We start from the raw sequence: 17,230 nt of genomic DNA, 5'->3' as shown, positions 1-17,230 counted from the left end.
TCTGTCAGGGCAAAGGTCATCGCCAGGGCAGCCAGAGGTCAACTCTGTTGTTGCTGTGAGAGCGGATGCAGTGTGAGGTTTCCAAACTTGACTGTGGGCATGAAAAAGAAAACACATTATTTTCTCTTTTTTCCTTGTGAGGATTGCATAAAGCAAGATGGTGAGGTTAGGGTTTACTACTTATTGATCAAGCATAGAAATAGTGTTAGTAGACAAGCTCTCCTTTCTCTCTCTCTCTGTGTAGGGCTGTCTAATCCTAAGTGATGAGCTGAACCATGCCTCTCTGGTCCTGGGAGCCAGGCTGTCTGGGTCCACCATCCGTGTCTTCAAACACAACAGTAAGTCCGTCCTTTATCTCTGTCCCCCCCTGCAACACCGTCCCATCCCCTATCTCTTTCCCCCCCTGCAACACTGGGTCCGTCCCCTATCTCTGTCACCACTGCAAAATCGTGTCCGTCCTCTATCGCTGTCCCCGCAGCAATATCGGGTTTGTCCCTTATCTTTATCCCCTCCATACTTTGTTTATGTTCAACCAAAATGGTGGGGCTTATACATCCCTTATATCTGTCCCACATGCTACAATGGGTCTGACCTTTATCTCTGTCCCCCACTGTTTCTACAGTGTACAGATCACCACCCTAAGGCTCTATAGCTAGTCCATGAGGGGCATACACTACTTAGAAAAGTTTGGGAACAACTGCACTGGTCTAAACCTTTTAGTCCCAGCAGTGACGTGTGTGTGTGTGTGTGCTCAGAATCCTAAGCTCCGGTCATAGCAGGTTATGAATGTATGTTCCCACGAGCTGGAAAGGTCATCTCTATGGCAATGACCCTTCCTGATAATCTCCCTTTTGTTGGTCCAGGGCAGGGAGACCATCTGAATGGAAAACAGATATTTTAATGAGATCTGAAGACTCTAGATCAGGGATTGTCGACTGGTGTCCTGCGGGCAATTTCAGTCTGGTCTCAACTTACTTTTGAGAGGTAGAATACACCAGGTGCAATTTAGAAATTTGGTTGTGCGTCAGCAGTTTTTCACTTGTTATGTCAGTCACTCAATTAGTATGTCAGCTAATCATTTTTAGATTGGTAAATTAGTCTAGCCTGCTATATAAGCTTGCTGTAATCATGGCTGAATACCGACCGGATACGCAGGGCAGGTGCCTAGTGTCCCTGACCTCCAGGAGGCCCCCATTTGATTTAGTTTGTCACTCACTCAGATATCATTAACATGGATTAAGTATTGGCAAAATGGGTAGAATTGCAGGAAATTAACTTGAGAACTGCAAAGATTTCTCTCCATCCCATGGCAAAATGGGTTGTCAGCCTTTCATTTCATATGGATTGATTTGAGACTGGTTCAGCCAGCAACCAGACAAATCTCGCTTAGGCCCCTCAAAAGGCTAGGGCTGGTCTCTTGTCAGATGTTAATGGTGATTTTTCTGCTATGGAAACTGTAACTGTGTGCTCCTGGTGTGTCTTGTCAGACATGCAAAGTCTGGAGAAGATGTTGAGAGATGCCATAGTCCACGGCCAGCCCAGAACACACAGGCCATGGAAGAAGATCCTCATACTGGTGGAGGGAATATACAGGTAGTCTTTTACATGCTATTTCAACTTTATTTCTGACGGTACAGCTCTATGTGAGTTTGAGTCAATCTGTTTTACATTTTATAAAAGTACAGACTCAGAGCTTCAAAATGGTTTATCATACACTGTAGTTGGATAAACATGGAAAGTTATACTGCTTTGAAAGTTGATAAACTTGAAAGATTTTGCTGAGATTTTCACACTTGCCAAAGAGCTGTTATTTGTTTACGACTATTCAGCATCTTTCAACACCCTCTTAAGCTTTAGCCCCACCCGTCTCCTTTAAAAATTCTGATGTACAGTGGCTTGCGAAAGTATTCACCCCCCTTGGCATTTTCCCTATTTTATTGCCTTACAACCTGGAATTTAATTTATTTTCGGGGGGTGTTTTACCATTTGATTTACACAACATGCCTACCACTTTGAAGATGCAAAATATATATTTTTGTGAAATAAACAAGAAATATGACAAAAAAATGGCAAAAAAACCCAAACTTGAGCGTGCGTAACTATTCATCCCCCCCAAACACCACACCCCCCCCCCACAAAAAAAAAAACAAAAACAAGCCACCTTTTGCAGCAATTACAGCTGCAAGTCTCTTGGGGTATGTCTTTTAGCTTGGCACATCTAGCCACTGGGATTTTTGCCCATTCTTCAAGGCAAAACTGCTCTAGCTCCTTCAAGTTGGATGGGTTCCACTGGTGTACAGCAATCTTTAAGTCATACCAGAGATTCTCAATTGGATTGAGGTCTGGGCTTTGACTAGGCCATTCCAAGACATTTAAATGTTTCCCCTTAAACCACTCGAGTGTTGCTTTAGCAGCATGCTTAGGGTTATTATCCTGCTGGAAGGTGAACCTCCGTCCCAGTCTCAAATCTCTGGAATTTCCCTGTATATAGCGCCATCCATCATTCCTTCAATTCTGACCAGTTTCCCAGTCCCTGCAGATGGAAAAACATCCACATAGCATGATGCTGCCACCACCATGTTTCCCTGTGGGAATGCTGTTCTCTGGGTGATGAGAGGTATTGGGTTTGCGCCAGACATAGCGTTTTCGTTGATAGACAAAAACAAAATTTTAGTCTCATCTGACCAGAGTACCTTCTTCCATATGTTTGGGGAGTGCCTTTTGGCAAACACCAAATGTGTTTTCTTATTTTTTTTTTAAGCAATGTATTTTTTATGGCCACTCTTCCCTAAAGCCCAGCTCTGTGGCGTGTACAGCTTAAAGTGGTCCTATGGACAGACACTCCCATCTCCGCTGTGGAGCTTTGCAGCTCCTTCAGGGTTATCTTTGATCTCTTTGTTGCCTCTGATTAATACCCTCCTTGCCTGGTCTGAGAGTTTTGGTGGGCGGCCCTCTCTTGGCAGGTTTGTTGTGGTGCCATATTCTTTCCATTTTTTTAAAATAATACATTTAATGGTGCTCCGTGGGATGTTTAAAGTTTCAGATATTTTTTTATAACCCAGCCCTGATCTGTACTCTCCACAACTTTGTCCCTGACCTGTTTGGAGAGCTCCTTGGTCTTCATGGTGCCGCTTGCTTGGTGGTGCCCCTTGCTTAGTGGTGTTGCAAACTCTGGGGCCTTTCAGAACAGGTGTGTGTGTGTGTATATATATATATATACTGAGATCATGTGACAGATCATGTGACACTTAGCTTGCACACAGGTGGACTTTATTTAACTAATTATGTGACTTCTGAAGGTAATTGGTTGCACCAGATCTTATTTAGGGGCTTCATAGCAAAGGGGGTGAATACATATGCACGCACCACTTTTCCATTTTTTTATTTTACTTTTTGTAAACAAGTTATTTCTTTTCACTTCACCAATTTGGACTATTTTGTGTATGACCATTACATGAAATCCAAATAGAAATCAATTTAAATTACAGGTTGTAATGCAACAAAATAGGAAAATCGCCAAGGGGGATGAATACTTTTGTAAGGCAAAAAGTATTCATGCGAGTCAGCATGGCATTGTCCTCCAAAAAGTAGCCTCTACTTAAACTTTCCGATAGCAACTGAACAATTAAGGGCAGCAATGTTGTCGAGAGCTGTGGCAACACTTTTGCTGCTATCTTTCCAAAAATCTGCAGTAGCAAAGATGATCTTTATACTGACTAGTGAAGCCCCCATTCTGTGATAGATGGAAGCCTGTGACATGACAGACCAATCAGGACTCACCTCTCGGCATGTACAGCCCCACCATTATCTCAGCCAATCATGGCAGTCCAGGAAGGATCCTGTCTTTCTCCCTAGCTCAGTGCTGTCTCCTAGGCTGAACTAGGCTCGTAATTTAAAATGTTGTATTCATCTTTACAGATCACATATGAGTTTGTTATTAAGGCACATGAAAGTTCACATGTTCAAGAAGGCCTGCTGGCAGCGGAACATTGTACATGTACTTCAGACGCAGCAGCTTAGACTGCTAGACCACCCCAGGCCACATGCTGTTTAAACTTTACACTGTGAAGAAGGAATCTACTGGAACTCCCAACACTGGTGCTCTCTCTATCATTAGTCAAATGTACACTATGTGATGTGATGGCTGAAAATGTCCCCTGAAGGGAAGATAGGATACTTCCTCCTCCATCTTTTGTCCCTCTTGTCACCTTCACCCACCATCCTACCCCTCTCCATCTGTCCCCAGTATGGAAGGCAGTATAGTACGTCTACCTGAAGTCATAGCTCTGAAGAAGCGCTACAGGGCCTATCTGTACCTGGATGAGGCCCACAGTATTGGGGCTTTGGGGCCAGGGGGCCGAGGTGTAGTCGACTACTTTGGTCTGGACCCCCGAGACGTGGACGTCATGATGGGGACGTTCACCAAGAGCTTCGGCGCCGCTGGGGGCTACATCGGAGGCAGGAAGGTGAGGAGGATTTAACATTGATTTAATGGAAAAGTTCACTTTTTTTGGAACCAAATCTGTATTTTGGATGGAAATGGCATGTTATAGAAGTGTCCAGACACTTTTGTTTGCGATTTCGCCTGGATTTGAAAAGCGTACCCCACCAGCGATAGACTTCCTCATGCTCATTTAGCAGTTGCAGGGGCACAGATAAAACATGAACAACGGCTCCAAAAACACCCAAATACGTCCTTTTCAAAACGGCAACGCTCTCAGGAAAGTGATGCAGGTCTTTTGATGTTGTACACACACTTGAAGTTGTTCACATGAAATTGTCTCATTCGGAACTTTCCCCGAAAAGGTATGTTCCATTTTGTGCCACTCATTTTATAGCCCGTGCACGCGCACAAGGAAAAGTATAGCTTGAGTCGCACAAGTTTTGAATCACACAACGTCCTTTACTGTTACTAAAACGTTTCAACCACGTTACAAATAAATGTTTCAGATACTGTAAATGTACCATATCAATATAAAAATATTACATATTAACAATACAGCAACATTAGAGAGAGGAGGGTGAAGAGCAACAGTGCACAATGTAGATATCTACTTTTATGCCAAGTGTGAAATCAGAAATGTATACTTTGTGTTGCAAATATAAACTAACCTCAGAATCGACAATAACATTCTGTTCTACTCTAGGAGTTGATGGAGTACCTGCGTTCCCACTCTCACAGTGCGGTGTACGCCGCGTCCATGTCACCTCCTGTCGTGGAGCAGATCATCGCTTCTATGAAGTGCATTATGGGGGAGGACGGGACGACGCTAGGTGAGTCCGACACGTAGAAACGCAGTAGATAGAGTGAAAAGCTGCTATTTCCCCCACACACACGGATACAATGAAATGCTATTTTGAAGACATTGCACTGAGCTGTAAAAGGTGTTAGAGGATGTTTTTGCCCTGTGTTTTCTGTTGGCCCATACCATGCTCCACCACAAGGGGGCGGCAGAAGCTTGTATAAGACGAGCATGGCAGAATGCTATCAACAGACAAACTTAGTTTCTGGACAGATACAGAGAGAGTGGGGTTCTGATTTACCTCCTGTGTGTGAGGTAATCAGTGTTCTATATTGGTGGAAACATACTGTACTTGCTATACCCAAGCTTGGGTAAACACTGACTATATAGTAGGCTATTTATCAGGTTTTAACTACAGTGCCATCAAATCAAGTGTATTGGTCGTGTACACCGATTTGCAGGTTATCGCAGGTGCAGCGAAATGCTTGTGTTTCTAGCTCTAACAGTGCAGTAATACCAAGCAATAATACATTTAAAAATACACACACAATCCAGAAAATATCAATAGTAATAAGGAAATTAATAAATATCAGAATGAGCTATGTCAGGGACCGGAACATGTGTGTGCGTGTGTGTGTGTCAAACGTTTCGGGTAGCCTTCCACCACCTTCCCACAATAAGTTGGGTGAATTTGGCCAATTCCTCCTGACAGAGCTGGTGTAACTGAGTCAGATATGTGTTATATATATATATATATATATATATATATTATCAGTTGAAGTCGGAAGTTTACATACACTTATGTTGGAGTCATTAAAACTAATTTTTTAACCACTCCACAAATTTCCTGTTAACAAACTATAGTTTTGGCAAGTCGGTTAGGACATCTACTTTTGTGCATGACACAAGTCATTTTTCCAACAGTTGTACAGACAGATTATTTCACTTATTGTATCAAAATTCCAGTGGGTCAGAAGTTTACATAGACTAAGTTGACTGTGCCTTCAAACAGCTTGGAAAATTCCAGAAAATTATGTCATTGGCTTTAGAAGCTTCTGATAGTCTAATTGACATAATTTGAGTCAATTGGAGGTGTACCTGTAGATGTATTTCAAGGCCTACATTCAAACTCAGTGCCTCTTTGACATCGTGGGAAAATCAATTGAAATCAGCCAAGACCTCAGAAAAAAATTGTAGACCTCCACAAGTCTGGTTCATCCTTGGGAGCAATTTCCAAATGCCTGAAGGAACCACGTTCATCTGTACAAACAATTGTACGCAAGTATAAACACCATGGGACCACGCAGCCGTCATACTGCTCAGGAAGGAGACGTGTTCTGTCTCCTAGAGATGAACGTACTTTGGTACGAAAAGTGCAAATCAATCCAAGAACAACAGCAAAGGACCTTGTGAAGATGCTGGAGGAAACGGGTACAAAAGTATCTATATCCACAGTAAAACGAGTCCTATATATATATAACCTGAAAGGTTGCTCGGCAAGGAAGAAGCCACTGCTTCAAAACCGCCATAAAAAAGCCAGACTACGGTTTGCAACTGTACATGGGGATGAAGATCATACTTTTTGGAGAAATGTCCTCTGGTCTGATGAAACAAAAATTGAACTGTTTGACCATAATGACCATCGTTATGTTTGGAGGAAAAAGGGAAAGGCTTGCAAGCTGAAGAACACCATCCCAACCATGAAGCACAGGGGTGGCAGCATCATGTTGTTGGGGTGCTTTGTTGCAGGAGGGACTGGTGCACTTCACAAAATAGATGGCATCAGGAGAAAGGAAAATTATCTGGGAATATTGAAGCAACATCTCAAGACATAAGTCAGGAATTTAAAGCTTGGTCGCAAATGGGTCTTCCAAATGGACAATGACCCCAAGCATACTGACAACAAAGTCAAGGTATTGGAGTGGCCATCACAAAGCCCTGACCTCAATCCTATAGAACATTTGTGGGCAGAACTGAAAAGGTGTGTGCGATCAAGGAGGCCTACAAATCTGACTCAGTTACACCAGCTCTGTCAGGAGGAATGGGCCAAAATTCACCCAACTTATTGTGGGAAGCTTGTGGAAGGCTACCCAAAACGTTTGACCCAAGTTAAACAATTTAAAGGCAATGCTACCAAATACTAATTGAGTGTATGTACACTTCTGACCCACTGGGAATGTGATGAAAGAAATAAAAGCTGAAATAAATAATTCTCTCCACTATTATTCTGACATTTCACGTTCTTAAAATAAAGTGGTGATCCTAACTGACCTAAGACAGGGAATTTTTACTTGATTAAATGTCAGGAATTGTGAAAAACTGAGTTTAAATGTATTTGGCTAAGGTTTATGTAAACTTCAACTATATGTATGTGTGTATGTATGTATGTATGCATGTATGTATGTATGTATGTATGTATGTATATATATATATATATAGTGGGACTTCATGTCCCACTTCTCATGAACGTGATGGGTCGTTGCAGTGATGTATGACGGTGTGTTCATTGACGTCCAACAATCTGTTCAAATCAAATTCTATCGGTCACATACACATAATTAGCAGAAGTTATTGCGGGTGTAGTGAAATGTATGTGTTCCTAGCTCCAACAGTGCAGTAATATCGAACAATGCACAAGAATGGAATTTAGAAATATATAAATATTAGGTTCTTGTTGTTCGAGAGCTGGAGCTTTGTAGGCCTACTTGCAGAGTAATCATTGCACAATTTCTCCATCAGTTTTTCGACATGGCATCTTGTAGTCTGTTTCTAGACATGCCAATAGGGCAACATTGAAGCCGACATCTTCTACCATTGACAATGGCTGCAAATCAACTGCGATCATTTCTGTAATCAGCGCTGTGATTTTGCTCACTCCGTCCCTTATCGCACTGCTGCCAGGAACGGGTTGGGTCTCACGGTGCCTCCCTTTCAGCATTGCACCTGTACTGCCACTGTAGCTCAATTCCACCTCGCAGAGTTTGTGTTTCACCACCTTCTCATTTAACTTCTCTAAGTATTGCCATACAGGACTTCACTGCTGTCTACTCTGTCTCACTCGCTGCCATTTTTATATATATATATATATTTTTTTTTACTGTTAACGAGGATGACGTGCGGAGCATAGAAACTCTTTCTCGGCCAACTGTACTGTCTCCACCTTCTAAATGTTAGCGGGGTGAACAGGCTGTGGCTCCAGTGGCTGAGGTTCTTAATGATTTTCTTGGCCTTCCTGTGACACAGGGTGCCGTAAATGTCCTGGAGCCTAATCATTCCAGGGTTTTTCCTATTTTTTTTTATTACTATTTTCTACATTGTAGAATAATAGTGAAGACATCAACACTATGAAATAACACATGGAATAATTTAGTTACCAAAAAAGTGTTCAACAAATCAAAATATATTTGAGATTTTTCAAAGTAGCCACCCTTTGCCTTAATGACAGCTTTGCACACTCTTGGCATTTTCTCAACCAGCTTCATGAGGTAGTCACCTGGAATGCATTTCAATTAACAGCTGTGCCTTGTTGAAAGTGAATTTGTGTAATTTCTTTCCTCCTTAAAAGACTAGGGGGCGATATTTTAGTTTTTGGCAAAAAATACATACCCATTTGAAACTGCCTATTTCTCAGCCCCCAAAACTAGAATATGCATATAATTGTCAGTTTAGGATAGAAAACACTCTGAAGTTTCCAAAACTGTAAAAATGTTGTCTGTGAGTTAAACAGAACTGATATTGCAGGCTAAAACCTGAGGAAAATCCAATCAGGAAGTGCCCCTGTTCTTGAAACCTCTCTGTTCCTATGCATCCCTATTGCCCATATAAAGGGATATCAACCAGACTTCTTTTTCTATGGCTTCCCTAAGGTGTCAACAGCCTTTAGACATAGTTTCAGGCTTTTATTTTGAAGAATGAGCGTGAACGACCACATTGCATAAGTGGATAGCTGGGGGCTCTCAGAGTGACTTGTGCGCAAAAGAGAAAGGCAGCCATTGTTACTCCTGGTCCTAGTGAAAAGCCAACTGTCCCGGTTGATATATTATCGAATAGATATTTGAAAAACACCCTGAGGATGGATTATAAAAAGGCTAAGCTGTGTTTTGCAATATTACACTTGTGATTTCGTGAAATTATATTATATTATATACCTGTGGCGCTAGGCTAGGCTATGCTAGTCAGCGTTTCTGATGACAATTATCCCGGATCCGGGATGGGTGGTTCAGAAAGGTTAATGCTTTTGAGCCAATTAGTTGTGTTGTGACAAGGTAGGCTTTATATATTGACGATAGCCCTATTTGGTAAAAGACCAAGTCCATATTCAGGCAAGAACAGCTCACATAAGCAAAGAGAAACGACAGCCAATCATTACTTTAAGACATGAAGGTCAGTCAATCCGGAAAATTTCAATAACTTTTTAAAGATTCTTCAAGTGCAGTCGCAAAAACCATCAAGCTCTATGATGAAACTGGCTCTCATGAGGACCGCCACAGGAAAGGAAGGCCCAGAGTTACCTCTGCTGCAGGGGATAAGTTCATTAGAGTTACCAGCCTCAGAAATCGGCAATTAACTGCACCTCAGATTGCATCCCAAATAATTGCTTCGCAGAGTTCAAGTAACAGGCGTGAATCTGGCCTTCATGATTGAATTGCTGCAAAGAAACCACTACTAAAGGACACAAGAGACTTGCTTGGGCCAAGAAACACAAGCAATAAATATTAGACCGGTGGAAATCTGTCCTTTGGTCTGATGAGTCCAAATTAGAGGTTTTTGGTTCCAACCGCCGTGTCTTTGTGAGATGCAAAGTAGGTGAACGGATGATCTCTGCATGTGTGGTTCCCACCGTGAAGCATGGAGGAGGAGGTGTGATGGTGTTTGGGTGCTTTGCTGGTGACACTGTCAATGATTTACTTAAAATTCATGCCACACTTAACCCACATGGCTACCACAACACTCTGCAGCGATACGCCATCCCATCTGGTTTGGGCTTAGTGGGACTATCATTTGTTTTTCAACAGGACAATGACCCAACACACCTCCAGGCTGTGTAAGGGCTATTTGACCAAGAAGAAGAGTGAGTGAGTGCTGCATCAGATGACCTGGCCTCCACAATCACCCGACCTCAACCCAATTGGGATGAGTTGGACCACAGATTGAAGGAAAAGCAGCCAACAAGTGCTCAGCATATGTGGGAACTCCTTCGAGACTGTCGGAAAAGCATTCCAGGTGAAGCTGGTTGAGAGAATGCCAAGAGTATGCAAAGCTGTAATCAAGTCAGTGTGGCTACTTTGAAGAATCTTAAATATAAAATATATTTTGATTAACACACATGATTCCATATGTGTTATTTCATAGTTTTGATGTCTTCACTATTATTCTACAATGTAGAAATAGTACAAATAAAGAAAAACACTTGAATGAGTAGGTGTCCAAACTTTTGACTGGTTGGGTGTGTGTGTATGTACAATTATAAAAAATGTAAGGGTAAGCTTGAAATAGGCAGGGTCCGATTTGATTCCACAATTTAAGTTGAGCTTTTTCAATATTCCAGACAATCTATAGTTATTTCTGGTTGCTTATCAAAAGGCATCTGGCTTTGTAGTATACCCCTCTGCAGTACTGGCCATGGCTGCAGACACAGACACACACCCACACACTCACCCGCTTACTTTATTCATGTCACTGTCACTGCTTAGTGTTGCATAATTTTAATTTAAACATATTGTGAAAAAACTACAGTCCTCACATACTTTTTCCTCTCTCTGCACAATACATTCAGTACAGTCAACCCTAACCTTGAATCATCACTATTGTTTCACTTTCATGCTGTTGATGGAGGGAAAGAATGTCATGTGGGAGGTTTTTAGTTTCTGCCCTCTTCTGTTTTTCACCACTCATTAAATAAGAGTGATGGCTTCCACAGATGCACAGAGTCTTTCCAGGTACAATATCTAACCCAGAACCCCAACCAACCCCTCCAATATGGCAACAATTACCCAGCAGGCCACACTGATAGTTGAGAGGGCCTCACCAAAGGGCCTAACTCTCTCTCACACACACACTTTTGTACACGTGCAAGAACGAGGGCATTTACACACACTTTCATACACACACATGCCACTTAATCACGGCAGGACAACGACAACAAACAGTTGCTCTTGCCCTGTCTGCCCCAGGTGAAGTGTGTGTGTGTGTCCGGGTTTCCGCTAGGAAAATGTGGAGCCGGACAACATGACGGGAAGATTTTAAATTTACCGTCCATTTGAGAAATGTAGTGGACCCATATGTATTGGGTGCATAACCCATTAGGCCGTCCACCTTCGGTGCTCAGAATGATAAAAAATATCACATTTAGATTATGGTAATACACCTGAACAGAACAGGCAACTCAGGTAATGAAGAAGCCAATAAAACGTAATTTTCAAACATTTGCAAAGAGGCAATTTGCGGGAAAAATACATTCTAAACAGAGCACCTGGGAAAGCGCCATTCTAAACGGAGCACCTGGGAAAGCGCCATTCTAAACAGAGCACCTGGGAAAGCGCCATTCTAAACAGAGCACCTGGGAAAGCGCCATTCTAAACAGAGCACCTGATAACGGTTCCATATGTGACAGAGATGGAAATACATTTGGATATATTTGTATAATTACTCCTGTTTATACAGAAATAAATAATATCATTCAAAATAAGTCCCCAGAAAGCATGTCTTTGCCACAGAGGACTCAAGGATCATTTGCTTATTTGAAACATTTCTGTGGATTGTTTCAAATCACAAGCCGTCAGTGAAATAACCTGCCCAGGGACTGCGGTTGAAAATTAGATGGCTGGCTAAAACCGGCACTTTTACTGAAACGTTGATTAATGTGCACTGTCCCTGTAAAAATAAAAATAAACTCAAACTCAAAAGCATCTAAAATATGTCTGAAGATAATGTGTCTTGAGTATAATTTAAAATGTTGAGAAATTAAGAAGGGGAGGGGTGTTTGGCAAAGGTATGCAATGCATTCAAAAAGTATTCAGACCCCTTGACTTTTTCCACATTTTGTTATGTTACAGCCTTATTCTAAAATAAACACACAATACCCCATAATGCCAAATCAATAATAGGTTTTAGACATTTTTGCAAATTTATTAAAAATAAAATCGGAAATATTACATTTACTTATGTTTTCAGACCCTTTACTCGGTACTTTGAAGCACCTTTGGCATTACAGATCAGGTCTTATTAGGTATGATACTACAAGCTTGGCATACCTGTAATTGAGGAGTTTCTCCCATTCTTCACTGCAGATCCTCTCAACCTCTGTCAGGTTGTATGGGGAGCGTTGTTGCACAGCTATTTTCAGGTCTCTCCAGAGATGTTCGATTGGGTTCAAGTCCGGGCTCTAGCTGGGCCACTCAAGGACATTCAGAGACTTGTCCCGAAGCCACTCCTGCGTTGTCTTGGCTGTGTGCTTTGGGTCGTTGTCTTGTTGGAAGGTGAACCTTTCCCCCAGTCTTGAGGTCCTGAGTGCTCTGAAGCAGGTTTTCATCAAGGATCTCTATGTACTTTGGGCCGCTCCCCTCGATCCTGACTAGTCTCACAGTCCCTGCTACTGAATAATATCCCCACAGCATGATGCTGCCACCACCATGCTTCACTGTAGGGATGGTGCCAGGTTTCCTCCAGACGTGACGCTTGGCATTCAGGCCAAAGAGTTCAATCTTGGTTTCATCAGACCAGAGAATCGTATTTCTCATGGTCTGAGAGTCTTTAGGTGTCTTTTGGCAAACTCCAAGAGGGCTGTCATGTGCCTTTTACTGAGGAGTGGCTTTGTCTGGGCACTTTACCATAAAGGCCTGATAGTTGGCTTTCTGGAAGGTTCTCCAATCTCCACAGAGGAACTCTGGAGCTCTGTCAGACTGACCATCGGGTTCTTGGTCACCACCCTGACCAAGGCCCTTCTCCCCCGATTACTCAGTTTGACTGGGCGGCCTGCTCTAGGAAGAGTCTTGGTTGTTCCAAACTTTTTCCATTTAAGAATGGAGGCCACTGTGTTGTTGGGGATCTTCAATGCTGCAGAAATGTTTTAGTACCCTTCCCCAGACACAATCCTGTCTCGGAACTCTACGGACAATTCCTTCGACCTCATGGCTTGGTTTTTGCTCTGACATGCACTGTCAACTGTGGGAACTTATATATATATATATATATAGACAGGCGTGTGCCTTTCCAAATCATGTCCAATCAATTGAATTTACCACATACCACATACCAATTTCAAGTCTCATAGCAAGGAGTCTGAATACTTATGTAAGTAAGGTATCTGTTTTTTTATTGTTTATACATTTGCAAAAATGTCTAAACACCCGTTTTCATTTTGTCATTATGGGGTATTGTGTGTAGATTGATGAAGAAGAAAAAATGTTTAATGAATTTAAGAATAAGGCTGAAACGTAACAAAATGTGGAAAAAGTCAAGTGGTCTGAATACTTTCCGAATGCACTGTAGGCGAGTCTCCAGAATGGCTCAGCTGTCTCCTGCCAATTCTTGCGCATTCATTGTTTCCTTGTGTGAATTGTTTGCCCTGATTATTCTTTTTTTTTTATCAATTCCCCATTACGTATGTCACCAGTAGTAAATGTACCGTTAATCCTAGTCATTTGGTTACATTTAATTTATTTGAATGCCTATATTAATTGCAGTCATTTACCGTTCTCATTCTCAGAGTGGAAACGTCGTTTGCAGAGTAACCATCTATGAAGTTTTGTAAATTTGTTCATTGTCTTTTGTTTGGAGTGCTCCATGTGAACATTGAGCATATGTCTGGTTTCTCTGTCCTGATAATGTTGGAGTGAGCCTGAGCACGCATAGAAGTACGTACCTGGCCTGCTGCTCAGAAATGTTGAAAGGTGTTTTGCCTATAGGCTACTTTGAACCAAGGTGAGACATACCTCATAATATGAGGTAAAACATACAGGTTTCAAACAATGAAGTATATTTTCAAAATGTATACTGCCCCCAGCTCACGTTGTAAAGTGGTGGGTGACGCGCTGATAACCTGTTGCCTGCCTGCACTTGAATGGTGAATGAGAGGCGTGCTTCAATTACCAGTAGCGAAATAAAAATAGTAGCAATTTTTTCGTCGTTCACCAAAACAGTTTGTAACACGCGATTGCATTTAGAATCGTTGCTCAGTGAACGAATGGTCTTCTTAAAGCACATGTTTTACTCCAGCTGCAACCAGCTGAGGAGCAGCAGGAGAAATCCCACTCAAAATAGTCTGTATGCTGTGCACGTGTAGTTGTGTTGGATAAATAAGATGACGACTAACAAAAATACAACCAGGCCAATTTCATTTAAATTATGCAAATGTTCCTATAGACCGATAAGCATGACGGTCAAATGTATTTCCATCAATTAATAAAAAACTTTATTTTGCAATGGGATTTTTTTTATTGACGGAAACCATGGTGTGTGTGTGTGTTTGTGTGAATGCACATTCAAGCGTACGTTCAGTGACTGTGTTTCTGTAACATATGTGACATAGCCTTGCTCATGGTTGTCCACATCTCACCACTGATCTGATACACATATACTCCTGCCAGACAAAGACATTGCTCCTGCAGGCAATCCTACCCTTACTGCAGCCTCAGGAGGTTGACTATTGATCCTAGATCCTTTTTTCCACCCTTCATTCACTGTATATAGAGAGCTGCTCCAAAGATGTCAAACACCTGTTGAAGGACACATTGGCATACCTGGCTCTTTTCCTCGCCTCTCACTTACTTTGTGTGACAGCTAAGCTGTCCGTACCTGGCCCTCCTCCCCACCTCTCCCTTTGATTGACCACTGAGCTGACCATACCTTGACTCTGTCATTGACATCAGTGTATACAGCAAAATTGTGATGTTGTTGCCACAGTGACAGTCAGTCATGTGTTTAGCATAGTGGTGTCCTAATTGGCATTTTTAATGATCACTGTGTGTGTGTGAACTGGGTCATGACTGGAAAAGCAATCAAATTGGGGGAGGGGTCAATGTGGGTGTGTGTGTGTGTGTGCATGCCTGCATGAGTGTGTGCATTTATATAATGGTCTGTGTGTGTGTGTGTGCGTGCGGGATGCACAATGTAAAAAAAAAAATCAGTTGGAGGTCGTATATAGGTGGCCGGATATCCTGTGGTTCCCCAGGGGGACCGACACCCTCTAAACCCCCATCAGGGTGGTCCTTCGATGGGCTAGAGGGGGATGCTTGCCCCCTCCCCCTTGATGTCACCACAGATGCACTCTTAGAGCAGAATCTGAAATAGAGAGGTGTGCGTGTAACTTGACCTTTCGCAGACATGATCATGCATTGATAAGTGTAGGATTTGCGTGAAAATGAGTCCCGTACATGTATCTCAAGTTAGGATGTGGCAATGTTCGTTCACAGTGCATATGAATGGGTGTCACAGACGACCACGTAGTCTCACTACCCATGTGTCAGCCTCAACGTTCTCCTCTGTTCTCGTCCGCTGTGTTGTTTCTCAGACTGCATCTTGGCCTTTTAGAGGTGACGTTAAAACCATCCATGCTTGGTTCTCACTCAACCTTCCAGTGTCCACAGATAAAACACTGAGATGAAGTTCATGGGGAACACCATCAAAAGACCTTCACAACACGTCTCTCTCCTCTGTGTACCACAGATAATTAATCCTACACTATGTGGGAACGGGGCTTTTTTATATGCACACACACACACATACACATATATATGGTGTGACTTGGTTCTATTCATCCAGTGTAGTTTATACAGCGGGCCTAGCCAGGCAGTAGTACAGTAGAGCTATAACCCCTGGAGTTACAGGCCTGTAAAGTGGCCTTTTAAATGTGGTGTAAAAACACCCTCTCAGATCTATGGGCCAAACCCAGTCATTCTTCACGGATAGCCCAGGCCTTATCAGGACCACAGACCAGGGCAGTGTTCATTAGGACATGGTGTAGCAGAATAGTTTGAAACAGGAAAAAAAAAAAAAGTGTTTCTTATTGTTACGTAAGCTATGTATTTGTCCAATCTTCAGAATAGCCTACAGTTGGACGCATCTGTGCCTTTCGGGTAGTTCATATTGTTGGAGGACCTGTATCGCCAACCAAATCACTTTTATAATAGTGTTTTTGTATTGTCCGTGCTCCTGCCTTGACTGACGCATTGGTTGTCTATCTTTTTAATGTGTCATTTCTGCTGGTCAGGGCTCTCTTGCAAAAGAGACAGTTGTCTCAATGGGACTCGCTGGCTAAATAAAGGTGAAATAGCCATGTGGACAAGATGTTACTGAAAGAGAGACTGTGTTACCAGACCCTCATCAGTACAAGAAGCAGAGGTGGAGCCATCACTGCAAAGCACCAGCCAGCAAGCCTCACACCCAGATAGACTAATTATAATCATGTATTCAACTTCTACAGGCAATACTATAAAGCTGTATTGTATATCACTTGTGCAAAGCTGCTGTGATGGATCCAAGTTAGCTTCACAGGTGAATAAGATTTGAAGTGAAACGGCAAGACGTGGTTGAGTTAGATGTGTTATTATTCTTCGGATTGGTTTACAAAGCCGTTGTCACAGGATGATTAGTAAACTGTAATCCTAAAAACATGTTGATGGGATAAATATTACCTCTGGAGCCCAGGAGAAAGTCTTTGGAACAATCCCTGTTTCCACTCAGGGAAAACTCCCATTCGGGAATGCACACTGGTATTACGGTGTTCCCGGTGAGTTTGGGAAGTTGGGAGGTCTCAGTCACACCTGGGAGCATGTGGGTCTCATCTGGAGTGACGGCCAAGGCAGACAGGAAATGGGACGGAGATGCAGGAAGTGCAACGGATGGAAGGGAAATGGTACTCTAGTCTCTCTCCCCCCCATCTTCAGTAGGGTACATGTCAGGGAAGCATGTATTTCTGAACATGGCCAACAATTTCGTGCCTTGATGAACATTGTGCCACTGCTCTACCAAGGACTGAACATGGCCAA

General features: G+C 42.4%; 1 protein-coding gene across 1 annotated transcript in view; it reads left to right on the top strand.

Annotated features, from left to right (window-relative positions):
* The window catches only part of sptlc2a (serine palmitoyltransferase, long chain base subunit 2a), a 47,688-nt gene that overhangs the window by 18,761 nt on the left and 11,697 nt on the right, over positions 1-17,230 (top strand). The window contains exons 6-9 of the mRNA XM_023993905.1: positions 245-338; positions 1,488-1,593; positions 4,247-4,466; positions 5,148-5,274. Coding sequence (XP_023849673.1) covers positions 245-338; positions 1,488-1,593; positions 4,247-4,466; positions 5,148-5,274 — 547 coding nt within the window. The remainder of the gene's footprint in view (positions 1-244; positions 339-1,487; positions 1,594-4,246; positions 4,467-5,147; positions 5,275-17,230) is intronic.

This window comes from Salvelinus sp. IW2-2015, linkage group LG9 (genome assembly GCF_002910315.2).
Source record: "Salvelinus sp. IW2-2015 linkage group LG9, ASM291031v2, whole genome shotgun sequence".
NCBI lineage: Eukaryota > Metazoa > Chordata > Actinopteri > Salmoniformes > Salmonidae > Salvelinus > Salvelinus sp. IW2-2015.
The sequence above is the reverse complement of the archived record's forward strand: the minus strand, read 5'-3'. Positions and strand labels throughout refer to the sequence as shown.